This window comes from Sinocyclocheilus rhinocerous, unplaced genomic scaffold, assembly GCF_001515625.1.
Source record: "Sinocyclocheilus rhinocerous isolate Xijiao unplaced genomic scaffold, SAMN03320098_v1.1 scaffold556, whole genome shotgun sequence".
Taxonomy (NCBI): domain Eukaryota; kingdom Metazoa; phylum Chordata; class Actinopteri; order Cypriniformes; family Cyprinidae; genus Sinocyclocheilus; species Sinocyclocheilus rhinocerous.
In genome coordinates, this window is record NW_015631074.1 from 875,823 (window position 1) to 898,075 (window position 22,253).

At 36.1% G+C, this 22,253-nt stretch overlaps 1 protein-coding gene across 1 annotated transcript in view; it reads right to left on the reverse strand.

Annotated features, from left to right (window-relative positions):
- LOC107741568 (DENN domain-containing protein 1B-like) overlaps window positions 1-22,253 on the reverse strand; it is a 69,579-nt gene that overhangs the window by 14,193 nt on the left and 33,133 nt on the right. Inside the window, exons 12-17 of the mRNA XM_016554321.1 lie at window positions 13,660-13,785; window positions 9,803-9,904; window positions 6,225-6,315; window positions 5,344-5,384; window positions 4,409-4,447; window positions 1,236-1,292 (exon numbers count right to left, since the gene is read on the reverse strand). Of these exons, the coding sequence (XP_016409807.1) occupies window positions 1,236-1,292; window positions 4,409-4,447; window positions 5,344-5,384; window positions 6,225-6,315; window positions 9,803-9,904; window positions 13,660-13,785 (456 nt within the window). The remainder of the gene's footprint in view (window positions 1-1,235; window positions 1,293-4,408; window positions 4,448-5,343; window positions 5,385-6,224; window positions 6,316-9,802; window positions 9,905-13,659; window positions 13,786-22,253) is intronic.

A 22,253-nucleotide genomic window follows, 5' to 3' on the forward strand; every position in this document is an offset into this window, starting at 1 on the left:
TTTTTTTTGCATTCACCAACAAAAATTGTTTGGTATGGAAGTGACTTCTGTTCATCGCTACACTATTGACAATGGCCGTTTTTTTGCCTATAAAATTTCTCTGAAAATTTGATATTTCCCTAATGTGACCAGACATTTCCTCACTTCAGCATCTTGCGGAGTAAAAAAAAGAGAGGGAAATTGAGAAATCACACAAAATACTTAATATTCTTAATATTTACTCATTTTTATTGTGTGCAATTCATCAGTGTTATTTAAAAAGGTTTCCAACATTTTCCAAAATATCTTTTGTGTTCCACAGAAAAAGTCATTTGATTTTTTCATTACTTTAAGTGCGGTCACATTTACTGTTTCTCTGTGAAATTTTACAGACAAAATCTTAGAAATTGTGTGGGCGAAATCCAGTCCAGTGAGAGCAAAGAAGTCCCCTATACAGATTTCATCCGTATTTAATTTAAAGTTAAAAGTGACTTCTCTACAAACGCTGTGCTTCACGCATTGATGATAATTTTTTGCCTGGGAAATTTAGGCGAAATTGCCCTAATGTGACAACACCTTTCCTTCTTTTAAGCATCCTGCTGAAAATCACACAATACTTGTACCCAGTTTTATTGTGTGCAATTTGCTATGCTACAAGCCCATTTGAGCCTTGTACTGCATGATTATTTATACAAACGCAGGCACACCCAATAACACAGACTCATTTGAGCGCCGTCTTGTTCAAATCTGTTTTGGTTTAGCTGAAGCTGAACAGACAGCAGCAGCGTATCAACTGTGAGAGGTCTCGTCTCCTCAGGGCCGCCTTTCCAAGCTCCTGGCCTGACAGTTCATGCCACAATTGCCTTATCAAAGACATCAGTGTTATGGAAACATACATCTCGTTACATTAGCTTTGAAGAAATCACTCGCTCACTGATGAAATATGCAAAAAATATGAAAGGTGGTGCTGGGGAGGGGGGTTGACATGACAGGCCATCGCCAGAGGCGCACTTGTTAGAAATGTACACTCCCGAACGAAGCACTAAGCAGGTTTCACCAGCCATTTAAAACCCTGAGCGCGAGCCATGGGTGAAGTCACGTGATCCATCTTAAATAGTGTGTGTGCATGAGCCTGTATGAGTGTGAATGTGAGAGACTGTGAGCTGCCTATCCAGACAGCATTTCTGGGGATCGTAGATGCTTTCGAACGCACAAAATGTTTGGTTCTGACAGGATGAGAACTCTGAATAACTCACCTTTTGTGTAATCTTGTCCTTCATGTCGCGTATTTTCCGTTTTGCATGATCTTTGGCCTTTCAAAAGAGAGAAAAGCTACTCAATAGCGGAACTACAAAATTTGGAAAAAATCAAACCATAACCAACAATGAAATGTTAAAAAAACAGAGAAGTCAATCACATCAAAGGGATAGTTCACTGAAAAATGAAAATTCTGCCATTATTTATTCACCCTCACGTTTTTTTTTTCCCCCATACAATGAAAGTCAAAGGGCTCCAAGGTTGTTTGGTTACCACATTCTTCAAAATACCTTCAAAATATCTTCTTTTATGTGGCACATAAGAGGGAAAGTCATTTGATTTTGCTATTTATTAAGCTGCAGCAAGCCCCTTTCAAGGAAAGTTTGTTTACTCGGCGACCATATTTGTAACGCCTCCGGGCAGCTATTTCAGGCATCCAAGACCAAGCCCTATCTAAAAGAATAGGAGAATCCTGAAATCTCAAAAACTTTTTGCCGAACTCACAATTAAATTACATATTCTATGGGAACCGGAGTTTCTAACAGCCACTGCAGTGACGTGATAATTTTACCAATCAGCGACTGGCTCTTTCATTTAGAAGGCGGGGTATATTCTGCCATACTGCATGTTGCAGTTTCTCCCATTCATAAGTAACAGGAGTGAACTGTCTTTGTATATCTATAGTCTTTGGCTGTGGTCACATTTACCATTGCCTGGCAAAATTTAGCAACAACAACAACAACAACATTTATTTATAAAGCACATTTAAACACAATATAAATTGATCCAAAGTGCTGTACAGTGTACAAACAAATCTACTAATAAAAACAACAACTACACGCATACAAAGGCTAAAGAGTAAAAATAAGATTTGAGTCTAGACTTAAAATTGTCCAGAGAAGGAGCAGATCTCACATGATAAGGGAGACCATTCCAAAGCTTGGGGCCAACTACAGAAAAAGCCTGATCACCCTTTGATTTGTACCGACACCGTGGCACAGTTAGAAGCATGGCACAAGAAGTTCAGAGATATAACGGTGCACAACCAGACAATGCCTTACAAACAAACAGAAGAATTTTTAAATCAACCCTCAATTTAACGGGAAGCCAATGAAGGGATGATAAAACAAGGGAAATGTGATGCCTCTTTTTTAGACCCAGTCAAAAGTCTTGCTGCAGCATTTTGAACAGCTTGCAATCGTGACAATGAAGATTGAGGAAGACCAGAATAAAGAGAGTTACAATAATCCAATCGAGATGTAACAAGTGCATGAATCACAACTTCCATATCCTTCTTTGAAAGAAGATGCTTCAACGTTGCAATAGATCTCAAATGGAAAAACTTGCTCTAATAACAGCACTAATTTGTTTATCAAAAAATAGAGAAGAGTCAAAAATCACTCCAAGGTTTTTGATTTGTTTGCGTACATTAGTTGAAAGTGGACCTAACTGAGCTTCCAAAGCAGGAGACAAGTGTGCAGGACAATCTAATATTAAAACCTCAGTTTTATCTTCATTTAACTGCAGGAAATTATTAGACATCCATGTCTTAATATCATGTACACATTTCAATAATACATCAAATGAAACAGCAGTATCAAGCCTTACTGGTAGACAAAACTGAGAATCATCTGCGTAACAATGATATGAAATACTGTATTTTTGAAAAATGTGGGCCAAGGGAAGCATATAAAGGGAAAACAGTAAAGGTCCCAAAATGGATCCCTGGGGCACTCCACGCAAGACAGGTGCAGAGGATGAGGAAAAATTTCCTAAATTTACAGAAAAAGTCCTGTTCTCAAGATTTGAGGCAAACCACTTTAATGCAGTGCCTCGAATACCTACCATACATTCAAGTCGATCAAGAAGAATGTTATGGGCAATGGTGTCAAATGCCGCGCTCAGGTCCAACAATATCAGCACAACACAAGCACTTGAATCCAGAGAAAGCAGCATGTCATTTGTAACTCTCAATAGAGCTGACTCAGTATTGTGTAATGATCTAAAACCTGAAACTTATCTAAAACACTAAAAGAATCAAAAAAATACTGAAGTTGTGAAAACACTACTTTCTCTAAAAACTTGCTGATAAAAGGCAACTTAGAAATTGGTCGATAGTTACAGCACATTGCTGGGTCAAGCTGAGGTTTTTTCAGCAGAGGTTGCACAACTGCATGTTTAAAACTGGCTGGAACAACACCTTTGGCTAAAGAGCTGTTCACTATAGCTGTTACAATAGGACTAATAGTCTGAAAAACATCCTTAAAAAGACGTGCAGGAATAATATCTAACTTAGAACCAGAACACTTCATAGTAGAGACAATATCATCTAGCTGATTTGATAAAACAGGTTGAAAGGAAGACAAACAACTTGTGGAACAAGGCAACTGCAAATGAAGTGATTCAGAAGGAGCAATTGAGGTTTCTCTCGTGTTCGATTTAGTCATGCAGATTCATCGGGTTGACCCAAAGAAAGCTGCATGGTTCGAAAGTGACTTTTAACCGCCATTTAATTGATTTTTTCAACATTAAAAGTTTGGCAAAATTTTGACAGAATTTAGGCAAAATTGTGACTAAATGTCATTAATGTGACTGCATATTTAGGCTTAGTACTTCTACACAATAACTTAATCAACTTGAATTAATTCAAACTTAATTATCTATCAAGTTCTTATCAATAGCATTGCAAGAGTTCGGTGAATTGCTAAATGTAGACCACTTTCACTTTTTAAGGAAAAACTATCAAATATTCCAAATATTGTTTACCAAAATTTCTAAACTGACCAAAGACACAAAATTCTGATTGATACAGGGATATGCAGGATTTCAGACTCATATTTCTAGCAACTGGAACACTAATTAATAAGGTTACAAAAATCAGGTTAATGGAACAAAAAAAAAAAAGATATTTTAAACACTGGAAACCAAACAACATTGGTACCTATTTAATTCCATTGTATGGACAAAAACACTATTCAGGTATATCACAACATATGTTATAATATACAACAAAATATCTTTTATGTACCACAGATGAAAAAGCAATACAGTTTTGGAATGACATGAAAGAAAATAAAGCACCATACTGTAATCCCACATTTGATTACAGCAAATATATGGAGTTGTTTTTGTTAAATCCAAGGTTAGAACACCCTTTCCACTGTGAACTTACCATTTGAAGGTTTTTCACGACCGGTTTTGCCCTCTGCCGCTATGGAGAAGAGAACAGTTTGCTGAGAATATATCTATATAATATATATTATCTCACATAAAATAAACATACATTTACTGTGACAAATCATTAACGGCTGAATAAACACCTTGTTCCTCAAGTCAAAACATTTGTTTTGCCCCAAAGCAATGAGAAACACCTTTGACATTAAAAACTATCAACCAGGTCTAGTCCCTTTATACGAGTGTGGCACCAGAGAGTGATGATCTCATTCTTGTTCTTGTCATCTCTCGTTCCTGGGTAACATCGGTCTTTACCAGATGAATGCTGCAAGGCTAACATGCTAAACCTCTGAAATGTGCCGAATGCTGCCGAGTTTACATCCCAAAGCCTTGACCGACATGACGGCGCCGCGGCCCTTTCTTATGGATTTGTGTCAGTCAGAGGATGTGAACTTTACACAAAACCTTTTGAAAAAGGCACTCCAGAGAACTAATTCGGCTCCGGCTGATGGATAGAAGGGAGGGAGAGAACGCAAAGAGACAGTCAAAAAGAAAACAGGCGGGAGAGACAGCACAGAGAGAGGTGAGAGGAAGACAGCAGAGGGAAGGAGAGAAGAAAAGAGGGTTTTTCTTTTGTTCAATCTATCGAGTAATGGCTGTGTTTCCTGCCAGAAGTCTTGTGTCATCTCCGATGACTGGCTGTCACATCATATCAAGCCTGTCTCAACATCTTAACTGTCCCACGCCACAGTTCTCACCATCTTCCCTGGCATCGCATCTCCACTTTCAAGCGATTCGCTCAACTGGATACGTCTCATCACCTCATAACCAACAGGAAATAATAACGGCGCTCAGCTGCTTTGGGCTTAATAATTCAGCCGAAATTAACATTAACATTATGAGCAGAAAAACGAATAATTGCCTGCTGCTTACCATTTTGGTGTGAATCCACTGCTGATAAGACCTCGAATTACCTAAAAAACAGTGCCGCATGGGAGTGTTAATATTAAATTCAGGATAAAATATTATTCAGAAAAAATACACGAGATATATTACAAAAGGTTGGAGTCAGTAAGATATCAATAAATGTTGTCTTTTGAAATTTCTATTCATCAAAGAAAAATGTACTACATTGAAAATATGAATTTTTTTAATTTTTTTTTTAGCACCAAATCAGCTCAAGGGTCATATGACAATGAACTGTAAAATGCAGCTTTACAATCACAGGAATAAATTACATTTTAAAATGTATTTTTAAAAAAACAACATTTCACAATATTACAGTACTTTTAATCAAACAAATGCAGCTTTGGTGAGCATAAGAGACGACTGTGCAAAGAATGTTACCAACCCCAAACTTTTGAATAGCAGTGTATGTATATTCAGAAATATATGATTTCCTTTTTTATTAATTCATAGTGCAACAGGTTATAAATAATATTTAGAAGGAATCTGACAACTTTTAAATAAAAGAATACAAATCTACGACTTAGTGAAACAGCTACTTTGTTTACTAAAAAAAAAATTGTTTGAATAACTAATTTTAAAATAAAATGTCTCTTATTGGAGCTTTTTTTTTATTTTAGAGCTTGACAACTACTCACTTTTGCTTTATTTGTATGGAAAAGAGCAGTATGGACCTTCTTCAATATTTCTTATTTTCACAGAAGAAGGTTAGCCAATTTCATTTTTGGCTCCTTCTGTTAAAATTGTACATTGCACAATGCCTAATGTTATTATAGCTACTGTTTCCTGAGAGTAAAAGTCATACAAGTGTGTTTTCACTCATTGAAAGATGGAGAGGTGGCACTCACTTCTACAGAAGCGCCCCTCTGTGATCTCCTCTTCATAGACGTCTGTAAAGCCCCTTCCTGCGTTTAATTTGGCCAGTCTGCCTTCAATGAACTGCCGTCATAAATTAAAGTATCACAGGTTATTAAGGAAGAAGGGGGTTGGAGAACAACACCAAAACAATTCCATCTAGACTGCTCCAGACGTGGTCACTGTGTGTAATTTACATCAGGTGATGGATTAACATGGCAGAGGAGAATGTTGTGTGAGTAATGCCTTTTGGGAAGTTTAATTTCCTCTCTTGTCACGTAGACGACATAAAAGGGATCTAATAAATATGCCTATTAAAACTAGGCCTATGACATTTTATTTTCCAAAGTATGAAGATAAACTTTATTTGAAACTAGTTCTAAGTGTAACAAAAAAAGGAAACAAAATGATAGATAACTAGATTTTAAATATATTTTCTAAATATATAAAATATATTTCCTAAAAATATATTTTCTGAACAAAATCTGAATAGTGCATGTCAAAGCAAATGAAAAAGTCACCTCCACTTGAGTATTGGTAGCTAAATTTAAGGAAGGATGTGGGAACTTATATTGAATATGTATAATAAATACATTTTTGTATTTTAAGGATAAATTAATTAAATAATTAAACAGAATAAATATACTACAGATAAATAATAGATTTAATAACGATATCAGGAATAACAATAAAACATTATATGAAGATATAAAAGCAAAAAAGATACAATATAGAGCACCTTAATAATTTGAACAATGCTATATGAACAAGAAAATATGGGTTTGTTGTAAACCATCATTTTATATTACCGCTATACATATTTATTTTGGTCCATAAACTCAAAAACAAACTTAAAGGATAAAAGCAATCAAGGAATACATTAAGGATCTGCAGTTTACCCGTAGTTTAATTTTCCAACATTAATACAGCTATGTGATGTACTATTTTTACCTTATGATTAAATTAAAAACTATTAAATAATAAATGCATTTGAAAATGCTTTGTTTTGTTCAACATCTAATAAAAAGTACCAGACAAATACTTGTAAGTATGCATTAAAACAGTTCTTTTTATACTTTAGCAGCACATACCTGCATATGTATTTGTATAAAATGTTTACATTAGAAATGCTGTATATAACTTATTTCATATTGCATATAAAACATACATTGAAATGCTTATACACTTGAAAATAAAGGTTCCAAAAGTGCGTTTTTGCAGTGATGCCATAGTAGAACCATTTTTGGTTCCTAAAAGAACCATTTTGAAGAACATTTTAAAAATCTAAAGAACCTTTTTCGACTATAAAGAACCCATTTCTGTATTTGAAAGGTTCCATGGATGTTCAAGGTTCTTCATAGAACCCCTGATGCCAATAAAGAACCTTTATTTTTAAGAGTGTATGCTTCTCTCTCTCTCTCTCTCTCTCTATCACATCACTAACAAATCACATGTGCTTCTTGATTTTTGAACCATTTTTGAAAACATTAATTTAATGGGCCCACTGTAGTAACAATGGGCCAGAACAGGTCTCAGATGTCCCAGTAACAGGGTAAGGACATCTCTAGGGGTCAGCACCTTTCATTGGACTCTGCTACAGGGTAACTTCATTACAGTCTCTTTAATGAGTGATGAGACCCACAGGGTTCAACCTCAGCCACCCTACAGCTCAATTACAGCATGTGATCAGGTTAAATTAACACCTATCCGAAACCTTATCCTTCAGTATCTGGTTACAGACACACTCTTGTACCATTAATTGGACACTGCTTCTACCTATCTGATTGTTTTGGGGGATATTTAAAGATGGGTATCTAGGAACAAACACTTGAAGATGGAGTTATTGTTGATTGTTTACTATAACGGCACTTTTTATTTTTAATGTTATATTAATGTTGCAAAATGGTATGTTCAGGGTAAATGCATTGCAAGTGTATAAAACTATATTAGTGAATGAAGTTATAAGTTCTTTCTACATCTTTCCAGCCAATGTTGCCTTGAAGTCATCCATTGTCAAATGTCCAATGTCTTCTTTAAAAAGGGATGGTATGGCTTTTTAATTGGATTTAGTAGAGTTTGCATCAAGCACAATGCGAGGTCCCACGTTATATTAGGTGGCCTTTCTATACTGCTGCTATTAAGGTGGGACACGGGTAAGGTTAGGGACAGGTTTGGTGGTATGGTTAGGTTTAAGGGTTAAGGTGTAAGGGATGGGTCAACAGTGTAATAATAAATGCATTACAGAAATTAATTACAGATGTAATTACATGCAGGTATTTTTTACAATACAAGTACAATGTAAAAACATGTATGAACAAAATAAATGCATTGTATTAAATTATTAATTTAAATGTAATTACATAGCAGTTAAGCCCACCTAATATAAAGTGGGACCCAATGTTATTTTCAGTCATCGAGATCCGGCAGCAACAATACAGTTTTCCGCTTGGGCGAACAATTTGCGGACAGCTTTTCTTGAGCATAAAATCACGCACATACCAACAAACCAATGAGAATGCGCAACAATTATGATGATTCTTAGCCATAGAGAGTAGGCTCCAATGCTGCTCACCCAAGTTGAATGAATGAATGAGTTGGTTCCGACCATTATTATTATGTTAGCTTTATGTTAACACCTCAAATGACGGGGGAATTCATAGTAACGCTTCCGCACACAGTTCGCTCTCAAAAAATGGGATCGCGAAACGGGGTCTAGTCAAAGCACATTTCTTCCACTTCTTGTATATAATGTGTTATAAAAGCTTTGTGATCTTCAAGTTCAATTATGACACGAACAAAAGGCAGCATCGCTAGCTGGGGAAACGTTTCCAAGCAACTAAATATGCTGAATGCAACTACACTGCATTGAAAAAAACAACAGTGCTGTGTCTGAAGGTGTCGAGGGAGTAGTGATGAGAGTCTGGAGGGAGAACTGGTTAACCGGACCCGTGCAGACAGGAAAATGAGGAGATGCCAGAGTGCTGCGAGCTCTCTCTCGTTGGCAGGGTGATCGTGAGTTAGCATCAGGCGCTGGAAGATGTAGAATGGGGGGGGGTTTGGAGACAGAAAGCAGGTCGTCGTTGACAGACTTCCCCCGCAATCTCTTGGCAGCCTTTACTCGTTTCTAGGCAGGGCTGGCCTCCAAGCGGATGTAGTTCATGGTCAGAACGGGGCACAGCGGTACTGGCCTTTTGCAGTACGGCCAAGTTGGAGATAAGGCCTCTCCCGGAGCTACTGCACGGGCGGGAGGTGGAGATGTCTTTGAACTGCTGGTCACTATCTGGGTTTTGGAGGGAACGTTAGGCGGATGGTGCATCAAGATGGAGCTGTGATTAAATGAGCTCGTTCCGGGTATAAATTAAGACTTTAGCGGAGGGGGGAGGAAAGAGACTCGATATCATGGCTATAAATATAGCTGGAGGGAGCGTTGGTTCAAGTGTAATCAAGATTCCCTAAGAGTTACTGTGCAATATGTTGAAGACGTATTTATATAAAAAAAGCCCAAAACAGGAACATTGCAAAGTAATTTATGGTTGAGGGGGAAAACTGCTTCCACTCGTTTCCACTCTACCTGCTTGAAGAGTTGCAGGTTCACGGCCATCTCAAGGAAACTTCTCATGGTGCTGGAGCGGTGTGCCACGAAGCTCTTCTCGCAGAAGGTGATTGGCTCTCCCTGGGGACGAGAAAGCTCACTTTAATGACTATAGACAGTCCGCTATTGGCAAAAATGGCTGCAAACAATGCTGCTTAATCCGAGACTCGCAGACAGATGTTTTGTTTGACTGCGCTCGCTTGTTTATCATCATCACCCGTTGCAATCAATTACATCATTTCGCTTTCTCTCCGAGTCGCATGAACGGATAAAAAAAAAAAAAAGTTGCCAGGAGAGAACTAAGGCTTGTTGGGAGCCCGCACTTTGTCTGTGTGCATCAATGAGAAAAGATTTGAGATCCTGTGGGCTTGTGGGGTTGAAAACAGTTTTCAATGCGAATTGTTCATAAATCCTTCCCTGTGCAAATTTTATTGTATTGTTGCTTTGAAAGCAACTATGTAAAAATGTGTTCTTCTTGGATCTATGTTTACTATCGGTAAAGCTATTTTTATATAAATTGTACGGAATATAAATATAAATTTTACAATTGTTAATTAACAGTTTTCAAAGAAATTCTATCTTGTTGTATGCTAACTATTCGTAATTATTTGTAAAACTATTCTTATACAGATTGCACTGCACAGTGAAATGCAAATTTTTATGTAAGAATGGTTTTGAGAACAATTTTCACACAACTTCGTTCTGGTTGTTTCTACGTAAACTGTAAAACTTTTCCTACAGTATTACATTGCTCCATTGAATGCAACTATTTATGTAAGAACAGTTTTCACAGAAATTTTAGTTTTTTTCTGTGGACTATTCATAAAACTATTCTTACTGAATTGACGCATTGAATGCAACCATGTAAAAATGTTGAAGTTGAATGCAACCATGTAAAAAAAGTTGTACTGCACTGTTGACCTGAATTGCATGTGACTGTTATGAAGAATAGTTTTTAATAATAATTTTCAAATAATTTCTGCTTGTTTATACATAATTTGTTTTTGTAAATCATTCCTATATAAATCGTTGCATTGAACTGAGTGTGACACTTATGAACGTTTTTTATGAATAATTAAAGAAATTTGTTCTGCTGTTTCTTTGTAAATCGTAATTTAGGGTTGTGCCGATAGACGATAGTATCGTGTATCGACGATAGTCAGAGATATCGACGATATCACATGTCTTTGTCGATAGTCAAGACAATATTAGGCTCATTCTCCTATAAATGTATTAAATTATTATTATTATTAATATTTGGTGGCCTATTATAATTCGGCTATTATTATCAAATTGCCCCGCTATTTCACTTCAGCACCGCATTTCACACTCGCGCAAATAAGGGTTCGCGCCTGTATCCGGTGAAGGAGTCTCCAACCACAAACACAGACGTACATCGTCTGCTGATATAAGGTATTTCATTGCATTTTAACAAGTAATCTGGTCTATATATGTGCAATATTTTAACCGAGCCCTCACTAACTGAGTTTAACGCCACAGTTATGTTAGAACACATCTCATCCTTGTTTCTGTGGCGGCGCGTTGGGCTCGTCATGGGGCGCACGGTCCTGAACGCTGTATGACTGATGTATCCGTTCAATTTAACTTTACTCCAAATATATGAACTTACCTGTTTTAAATACGTTTATATTTAACGTGTTCGTTTATGTCCAATATTTAGTGTTAAACTGTTGGTCTTTAAAATAAATCTACTTTTGATTTTCACCGTTGACTGCAGACCTTTTAGACTGATAACATCCGTGCTCTGATGCGGCAAACTTGTCACAGGACGCGCGGTCCTAATAGCGATGTATGACTGTTTTATCTGAATATATATGAAATAGCTGTTTTAAAAATTTTTATATTTAACATGTTAGTTTATCAGTATGTTTGAAAGTATATTATTTCAATTATTGGTGCTTTCATAGGCTCCCTCTCGCGCACCCGCGCGGTTTAAAACACCACATAGTTATGAAATAGCCTATGATAAGTACAGAGTCTCTCTCTTGCCCCCACCCACCCATGCACGCACACACGATAATATCGTGTATCGGCGATCTCACGGGCTGGCGATATGACGATTTGAAAAATGACCATATCGCCCAACACTATCGTAATTCCTACGTACATTCCTACGTAAATCGCATTGTGACTATTTTAGTGAAGAATAGTTTTCCACACAATTTTCACAATCGTTTGTCTGTTTCTATGTAAATTGTCCGTAAAATCATTGTTACATAAACTGTTGTATTTAAATGAATTATTTAAATAAATATAATTTATTATTAATAATAAAATGGTTTTACTAACAATTTTCACAGAGACTCAACATGTTAAATATTCGTAAAGCCATTCCTACTTAAATTATCACATTGAATTGAGTGTGATTACATGTATATCAACAGAACAAACAAGACTAAATCTTTTTTGATCTAATTATAATCCAATTATAAATTTGTATAATTCACTTTCACAGTAGCTAAATGGCGTGGCTTAAAACCTGTCTTATCTACGCATTTGTTACCATCACTCCTGGTGCTTGGGGGTCAATAAAAAAAGAGCCCCATGAGGTATCGCACTACAGTGACCTATATAAGTCCATGATTGCCGACTCTTGCATGGGAGCTAATTATGATTTCCCTGCATTGTTTCGTTTACAGCTCAGTTAGATGTTGCCGTTCTGCTAAGGCGCTGATGGGAAAGCATATGGGCTCCATAAAGCAGAGCGGTATTTCACACAGATGATTCGTTGCAAATGGAGGAACCTCTTTAGAAATGCAGCACACAGAAGAAAAGCCATTATCGTAGAACATGACAGTAATGCTGGATGTGTAAAATCAAATACCGCTATCGCATTTCAGATGCATGCAGGAGGAATGATGCATAAATTACTGATTTTATAATAAAAGATTGCAACTAATGCAATGTTTTCAGCTAAATAGCACTGCAATGCTGTCATTTCAAAGACAGATGGGTGTTTTTGGTCTCAGTAATAACAAAGTGAAATATTAATCAAAATAAAGCAGCACAAAGGCTGATTTTCAATTGTTCGACTTCTCAGAATCCTAATGAGCTATAGGGCCGACTGTCAAAAGAGCGCTCCGTATTTGAGCTTGTGATTTAAAGCAAATGCGAAGCAAATGAAAGTGGCATGACTGAGGGGCTTCAATAAAAATAAAAAAAATGAATAAAAACAGCAGTAATTCCATGTAGATTTGCAGACAATATGCTCAATTGAGGCACCGCTTTGAAGGCTAAGAGTTGCGCAGACTTGACTTCGAGCGTGAGTGTATTTTTTTCTAGCGGCGAAAAGACAGTTTGTGCACAACCGTTGAAACATCAATAATGTATCTTTGCTCTGTGGGTCTACACAAACCAATTACTCTCTTGCCTTGCCAACAAAGGTGGCCACATTTGACAAACAGAGAGCGCACTTTGTTTTCCTCAACGCCACTCATGAAACCAAGAGGCACATTTCAGGAGTTTAGAGGGTCTGAGAAGACCACGAAGGGCCTGAGACTTCAAAGAGACTGTCCGGGCTTTTCAACATCTGACATTTCGGCTATGCAGACAGGCCCACCTTTCCCTGCACCTGTTTTTCCTTTCTTTCAGCCTTTCTGTGTCTTGAAATGGCTTTGACTCAAAAATAAAAACCGGCCACTTCTTAGTTTAAGGCTTATTCAACATGAAAATAAAATAAAATAAAACATTTTGCACTAAAAAGCCTCACAGGATGGCAATTATTGTATTATGTATCAAGACGATACATAGTGTTGATAATGTGATGATAAGGTGATATTTTGCAAAGAACTTGAAGTGAAGAGCGACAGTCTTACTGGTTTATATCTCAGGGCGTCCCGATAGGAGCCAAACAGCGCAGCCTGAGCATGCAGAAAGGCCCGAGCCACCCCGCTGCCTGTAGCAGTCGACTGCTTTTTCAGCTTACTCTTCAGACTGGAGACCTGAAGGAGAGAAAGAGAGAGAGTTAAATTAACACCTCTGAAATAGGTGGAGGAACAGGCAAACCCATTCAGAGTGTGAAGTGTCACATTTACAGGTCACCCCCCACCATAAAAAAAGAGAGAAAGAAATAAAGAAAAGCCTTCTATCTCTCAAGAGCACCTGCTGCTCTGTTAATTGAAGCGATGGTGCTGTGTGCAGGGGTGCGGCCGCAGAGCAAAATGACTTTGGCGGGGAATCTTGGGCTCTCGTACCCTTTGCTTTTTTTGCCTCGTACACCAGATACTTTCTAAATCTCTCGACATATGTATACTTTCATTATTTCATGGTATATACTACCGTCATCTGCCACTTGCTGCCTAGTTGCTTTTTTAAAAGATTTTGGTACTGATGAACATGTTTTTGATTTTTGAATTAATTTTGTTCTTGTATATTTGTGGGGCTAAAGAAAAAAAAGGTGGAACAACACAGTCTCACTAAAAAAGTAAATTCTAAAATAATAATACAATTTTTTTTTGCAAAGGTTGGTTCATTTTGCCATATGTCAAATAGCATGACCCAAAGAAAACACCAAGACATTCATAATAAAATTGTCATAATATATATAGCATAATATAGGAAAAAAAATTAAATAATAATAATAATAATCAATAATTAAAATAAATAAATAAAAATTACTATTAAAAAATTATTACTATATTTTTAATGAATGAAAAAATTAATTTATGAATGACTTTTTATTAATAAAAATGTTTTATTTAATCTTAAAATCAATAAAAATAGCATAAAAAAACAGTACATTCAAGAAAACATTTTGTCATGTGACAAAAAAATCTTAAAACAGGGAATTATAGAGAGTTCATGTTGTAGGTATGTCAAATGGAATGACCCAAAGAGAACACGGAGATATTTATGATGCAAAATGTCATAATATGTAAAAAATAATTAATTTATTAATTCAAGTTAAATCAAAATGACTGGGAATAAAAATACAGTAAAATATGTTTAATTTTTTTGATGTTAAAAGCACTTGACATTTTTAGAGTCATTAAAACGTTCGCTGAAAATAGTATACAATTAGAGAAAGCAAAGGTTAGTTCATGTTGTCATATGTCAAATGGCATGACCCAAAGAGAACGTTTTTGAAAAAATAAATAAATTCATTAACTACATTTAAAGGAAAAAATTATTATTATTATTATTTTTTTTTAAATGTATTTCATTTATTTGATGTAAAAAACAAAATGGCTGCAAATACGATTAGATGATAGACAGACAGACAGACAGACAGATAGACAGATAGATAGATATCCCCCGTACTCACAAGCCTTCTGTATTGAATCATCCAAGCCTGTCATGAGACACAGCGGTGCACAAACACATGGGGATGAACCATGAAGCGGTGCTTGATCCAGGTAATGTAAGGTTAACCAAATTGATTACGTATGCTGCGGCGCTCATAACCATCTGCTGGCAATTCATTTGCACGCCTGCAATTCACACCGAGCAGCGTGCATATCAATAATCGGTTTAGCTTCCTTCATTAGGGAAGATCAAGTGAGGAGCATAAACGAGAGCGTTTAGGTGATCGGCTGAATACCAAGAGGCAGCTGGGTTTAGGAACACAGGAAAACCACTTGACTGAATCATCACTGACCCTTGTGGAAAGAGGTTTTGCATTCAGGCCGTTCACAAACTGTGGCATTTTTCCATATAGAACGAAATTGCAGTTTTGTTGTCTTTTGTTCTATTCGTCTCTATTGGGACGTGCCTCTTTTTCACAGCGTCCCTGAGCTGATGTGGCGAATCCTCAGAAGCATCAAACAGGAAGTTTAGCGGCGCTAAATTAACAAGTGTCATCTCCATATTCACACTGGCTAAGTTCTTTTATGTTTATGTAAAGTTGGCGCCATATTAATATTTCATGTTCATGCGTTGTCTTTTTTCCCCTCACTTCTCTCGCTTTCCCCAAACAATCCGTTAAACAGTCTTCATTTTTGAAGAATCAAAGAAAGCAAAATGCCACTCACACTCAGGAGAATGTGTAGCATACCCAGTGGGCAAATAAGAGGAGATAAAACAAAAGGTTGTGCACAAGAACGTCTTCACTATTTCTGTTTTACATTTAAGATTTCAGACTATGTATTTATATTTCTTTAAAAATATTAATTCATTTGTTTACGGTGTATTTAAATTACATTTGTTTTTATTTTTATTTTTTTAATTCTACCGTATCCATAAAATAAAAACATTTCGTCATTTAAATCTGACTTAAAAATCTTCATTAGTATTAATAATTACAATTTTAAGCCAGATTTAAATAACTATAATATTATATAATAATAATTACTATTTAATATTTATTATTAATAATATTTCATATGTATTCAATTACATTAGATTTATTTAAATAAAAAATACATCGAATTTTTTTAAATAGGTCTATATAACATACATAACATACCTGTTCTGTATAACATAAAAATATATGTAGTAATTTAAATATCACTTAAACTTAAATATTTATACATATATATATATATTTTTTTTTTTCAAATAAACAGAATTTCTTAATGAACATTACACTTCGATTTGCCCTCTGTCAATATTTGATTCACAAACCAGACAAATTCACAAAAAGACAATGCCGGTGATAAACTTCAAGTTAATAATTGGGCGGCACAAGCATGGCCAATAATTGATCAGTCAGACTAATTAACCATGAGACTTTCAGCAACGTTAACGAGATGTGAGCGGGGGGGCATCAGAGGGAAGCTTAGCTCTACAGGTGATAAACCTATTTGGCAGTGACATTTTTTAGTGTAAAGTCATTCAGCCTATGATCTGATCAAAGGGAGACTCCCCCATTGGGTCCAATTATAACTATGCTATTGTAGGAGGTGGAGAAGGAGGGGGGAGAAAAGATGAGTTATGTTCAGTTATGATATTCATAATCTATGCAGAGAGGCCTTTCCACTATAGGTCTTCTCCCCATAGCTGTGATCTTTTCAATTTACATCAAGCGAGGATGGCTTAGGATGAAAGTGCAGCCTCCGACTTGCCGAGCCTGTGGAGGGCAAACACAGGGCCTCATTAAACTCTACTGCATGGACTCCCCAACAGGGTTTGAAGAGCGTCAAGTAAAGAGCACGGGGTCAGAGGTGGCCCTGGAAACAGATCTCCATTTAACTCACCAGCTGGAGATGATAATTAGCAGGTGCATCACTGTCTCCTGCTCTAAAGGATGAGACCATGGAGATCTGCTCTGCGGTGGGCTTCTATTATACACCCGAGTTTCAACAGAACACCACTTCTGAGACGCTCAGTCGCTCGCACACACACGCCGGCCGAGCTGAGCTGTTTATGGTCAAGGGATTTTAATTCATTGAACTGGACAAGCCGCAGACAGGCGCTACACACAGGCATATCCTCACACATATATTTTACACTTCTTCTGCCAGGCTTATAAACCGAGATCTGATGGATTTTGCAGCCTGACTATTTAGAGTGAATTGTACATAATACAAGAAAACTGTCGTATTTTTATATTATTACTTAAAATTGTATGAGAAAAAAAAAAAAACATATAAAGAAGAGCTTGAAAAAATGACCTAAAATACACAAGAACTTATCAAAATTTGAAAAAAAAATAAAGAAAGAATTACAATGATTTAATTATGCAAATAAATCAGCTCACGATATCGTCAGGTTACACTGTGACCCTTTCGGAGTATGGCTGAAAGACTTCTTTTTTTAAAGACAGAGGGGAAAATATGTTTTGTTAAGGATTCTGTCCAGGGATGGAAAGCCGTTGGGAGGCAATTAGAGGACTACAAAGAAAAAAGAAATAGATATGAAAATCTTCTGCTTTCTTTTGATGTGCACTAGGCTGAAAAGTATATGTACACGCTGAGTGAATTCTCACATCCTTTTAGAAAAACACAAAGACAAAGACAAAGCATATTTCAACTGTAATGCTTAAGGATCGCTGACAAAACGCAGGTCAATGTCGTCTTCTTAATATACAACATACATTTAAAATAAACAAATAAATAAAAAAAAACATAAAATATAACTTTTTTTATCAGACATCAATCAAAAATGCTAAAAGATTTCTGACAAAATACAGGTCGGTGTCTTCTTAATATACAACATACATTTAAAATAAACAAATAAATTAAAAAAAAAACATAAAATATAACTTTTTTATCAGACATCAATCAAAAATGCTAAAAGATTTCTGACAAAATACAGGTCGGTGTCTTCTTAATATACAACATACATTTAAAACAAACAAATAAATAAACAAATACATAACTTCCCTAGTAAAAAAGTAATATATTTAAAATACATTTATTTTATACTAAGTATAGTTCAAATCTATTAACATTTTACTTACTGACAAATAACTTGAGACTTACTGATATAAAAATTATAATTAAACTTTATCTGGCGTACTACTCGTGCACAATGCACTTTCTTAATATTAAGTCTAAAATATGTTTTAACCCTTAAATGCATGAATGTTTCGCCAATCATTCTTACATATTCGGGTCTTTAGCGACCCGGACCAATATATCCAGCACGGATGGATCTCTAACTGCTGCAATAGCAAAAAACTCTCTTGATATTTTAAGAACAATTACAGAAGAATAAAATAAAGCATATTTCGTTACCTTTTGAAACTTAAAAGGGTTCAATTTGAGCAGATGATTTTACCATCGCTGTCATCGTCAGAGCGCAAATTAACATGAACAATAATTATATAGCATGTATTAATGTCAGTTAATATTCAAAACTTAATGGGGTCATATGATGCGATTTCAAGTTTTCCTTTCTCTTTGGAGTGTTACAAGCTGATTGTGCATAGATAAGATCCCTGAAGTTGCAAAGACTAAAGTCTCAAAACCAAAGAGATATTCTTTATCAAAGTTAAGACTCTGCCACGCCCCCCTAAAACGGCTCGTTCTAACACGCCCCCACATATCTACCTCACTATGTGGAAATATTTGCATAATGCTGCCCAAATGTGCACGCAAAGAAAGAAGGCGTGGTTTCAGTAACCGCAGTTAGTGTTGAAGCAGCATGTCAGGGAGACGCTGTGTGTTTCTAGGCGAAAGCAGAAGCACTTTATTTGGCCTTCCGAAAGTAGATGCATTTAGGAATCTTTAAGATTACTTACAACAGAACAGCAATGCATTTTATGGACGACCGTTTCGTGAACCTAGGAGAGGAGGTAATTCTGACTTTGCTATGACAATCTGGCGCTTCTGAATCAGCTACTGTTTTGTTATTAGTTTAAGTATTTGCTATTGACTGTTCAAATGCGGAGTTTTGCGCATCGTGTGTGTGTGTGTGTGTGTGTGTGTGTGAGAGAGAGAGAGAGAGACAGGGTCGCATCACAGTGGAGTCAGCTGTCTTAACCGTGGCTTGTGTACTGCAAACACATACCAGCTTCCTCACTGTGTCTGTCACGCGACTCTGTTCCCCTTTCGTGCTCTGTCTTTACATTTATTTTGAAAGATGAAGCTTGCGATTATGGTAAGGGGCGTTACATTTCCGACGCGTGCTTGCGGTGTTCGGCCAATCACAGTGCACTGGGTCAGCTGGCCAATCAGAGCGGACTGCGCTTGTCAAAGGAGGGGGCTTTGTAGAAAACGAAGCGTTTGAGAGAGGTGGGGCATAGAGGACCTACAATAATGTACAGTATTTGAAAAATAATGTGTTTTTTGAACATTAAAGCATGTCAACATATTCTGTTACACCAAATACACAAAATAATGATCTTTAAAAAAGCATCATATGACCCCTTTAAAGTGTACCTGAAGTATACTTCCACTTTAGCAAACAAGTTGTTCCAAATGAGTAGACTTTAAGTATACCAGTTTAGTTTACTAAAAGTACAATTGCAGGGCATTTTATTAAGTACATAAATATGAAAATGTATTTGTAGTATACTTGGCATGAAATAAATGCTTTTCAAATACATTTAAGTATATTTATTTTTCACTAGGGTTCTTATAAAATAAAACTTTTTATCAGGCATCAGTCAAAAATGCTAAAAGATTTCTGATCAAATACAGGTCAGTGCCTCTTCATTAATACACAACATGCATTTAAAATAACTTAATATAAAATAAAACTTTTTAACAAACAAATTAGGAATGTTTTCTGATAAAATACAGGACGGTGTCTCTTACTTAACGCACAGCTAACATTTAAAATAAAAAAAATATATAATAATATAAAACATTACAATATAATATATAATAGAATATGTATAATAAATAATATTAGAAATAACATAGCAAACCTAATATAAAATGAACATTTAAACAAAAATAAACAAATATGTGACATTTATCAGACAAAATACATAAATAAGAACTGAACTGAAAGAAACAGCAATACAAATGACAACTCAGTAGTGTTCACTAGTTAGCATTCACAAAGCAAATTACTCCATCAATCACTGCTACTTCATATGCTAACATAAGCATGCTGAAAGCGCAAGTTATTTGATTTTGGCATGTGGAAGATATACAGCAAGTCTGTAAAAAATAAAAACATTAAACCCTCCCAAAATGTATTTTTCATTACTTTTGAATGCATTAAAATGCTAAAAAGTCTGACTGAAAAGTACATTTGAATGATTTTTAAAACATCTGCATTTGATTTCAGTCTGACACTGCGCCTTCAGAGTCTAAAGCAAAAAAGCGCCAATCAAGTACAGTTATTGTTAATCAACAGACTAATAACGGCGGTGCCTTGAGGGCTGGACACTGCATTAGTCCACTCGGGCCGGAAATGAGCCCCACCTGTCCCGCACACTACGGCCCAACAAACCGATCCTTTAAGAGGCTCTAGAATGGAAACAGAACGAGCGCTGAAGAACGTAACATTCCCACTTTCCCCCAACAGTAATTGTTTGGTGTGTCAGCTGATGTAGTGCTTGTTTTTGTTTTCTCTCGAATCCCAATTAAACACCACGCTGGCTGATCTCAGAGGAGGCGCTCTTCTCTGATTAATTTGTTAACCTTCATTTGGTAGCTTAATATACACGAGGTGGGTGTGCAAACTCGAATTGTCGCTGTTGATTGAGAACGTAAACGATCAAACGCAGGAAGTACAAATATAAGTTGTGTGGAAGAGACGAAAAGGGAGACAACCGGAATGACACGAGCAGCAAAGAAAAGTAAACAATAGATCTGGCGTAACTCGAACAAAAGTAATAAAGTCAAAAGGAATATTTTATCAAAACCGTCTCAGGATTGACACAGGACACAGAGAATCGCATCCAAATAAGACTCCAGCGCTGTTTGGTAGCACAATGGATTCATAATTTTCTATTTTTAGAGAGTTTTAATGACTGCACAAGTAAACACCCCATACTCTGCTACCAAGTCCAATTATAATTGAATAAAAAAAAAACAATAAGAAACAGTTTCACAATGTTTAAGGAGGAGGAAAACACCTTCATTTATTTGTGTGAGAGCAAACTCTCCTTTTAACATGATTTAATTTCTTTTTCGCTTTTTTGCAAACTCAACAACCACCCGTCATTAAAATCTCCTAAATATTTATAAATTCAACTAGAAAACTTCAGCAACAAATATCTTCGAATACAAATATAAATCTAGTTAGCAAAATAAAGTTAGACTAAAAAGACAAGAAAGGGATTTTTATTTCAATATTTATATATACGTCGGATCACAGTCACTTTATACTCAACGACACTAAAAAGTAACATTTAAAGCATCAAATTTATTTTGAACCTTCGTGTGACGCTTTCAAAAAGCGCTGTGATTAAAACCGCGACCCAAAAACACAATCCGTGGACTTTCAACCCCATCCCATCTGATGTTTCTAATAAAAAGGCATGTTTGAAATCACTCTCGAACGTTCGCCACATCCTCTCAATTATTATCTCGATTTGTAAAATCCGTAGGTTTGCGCGGAACGGAATCGCTACTGGCGTGGTAGCATTTCTAATAGTCAATAAATCTAAAATATTATGTGTGAAATTGGGAAAAACTGCCATTAAGTGACAGACAGCGGAGAGCACAGCATAGGGTCCCGTCTGAAAAAAGGGCCAGGTAATTCAGGACAACTGTCACCCCTGACCTGTCTGAGAGAGGGTCTAGTGGTCAGACTCCCCGAATAATAAAGTCCACATGGTTTAAAAAAAAGCCTTCAAACACTTAATTAGATGAATCTCAAAAGGTTCGGCTTGAATCAATAAAAGACTTGGGAGGAAAGAAAAGAAAAAAGAAACGCTCCAGGGTCAGTTACATTATATTTTGCTTTATAGTTGTAAAATGCATTGATTTTTTTTTAGGCTAGAATAAATGTATAAACGTGTATTTAAATAACGAAAAGAAAAAAGTGAATCAGATTAATTGATTCAATTAAATTGAATCGACTTGTCCTTTTTTTTTTTTTTAAAACCCCGGTTTTACAAAACCCCATG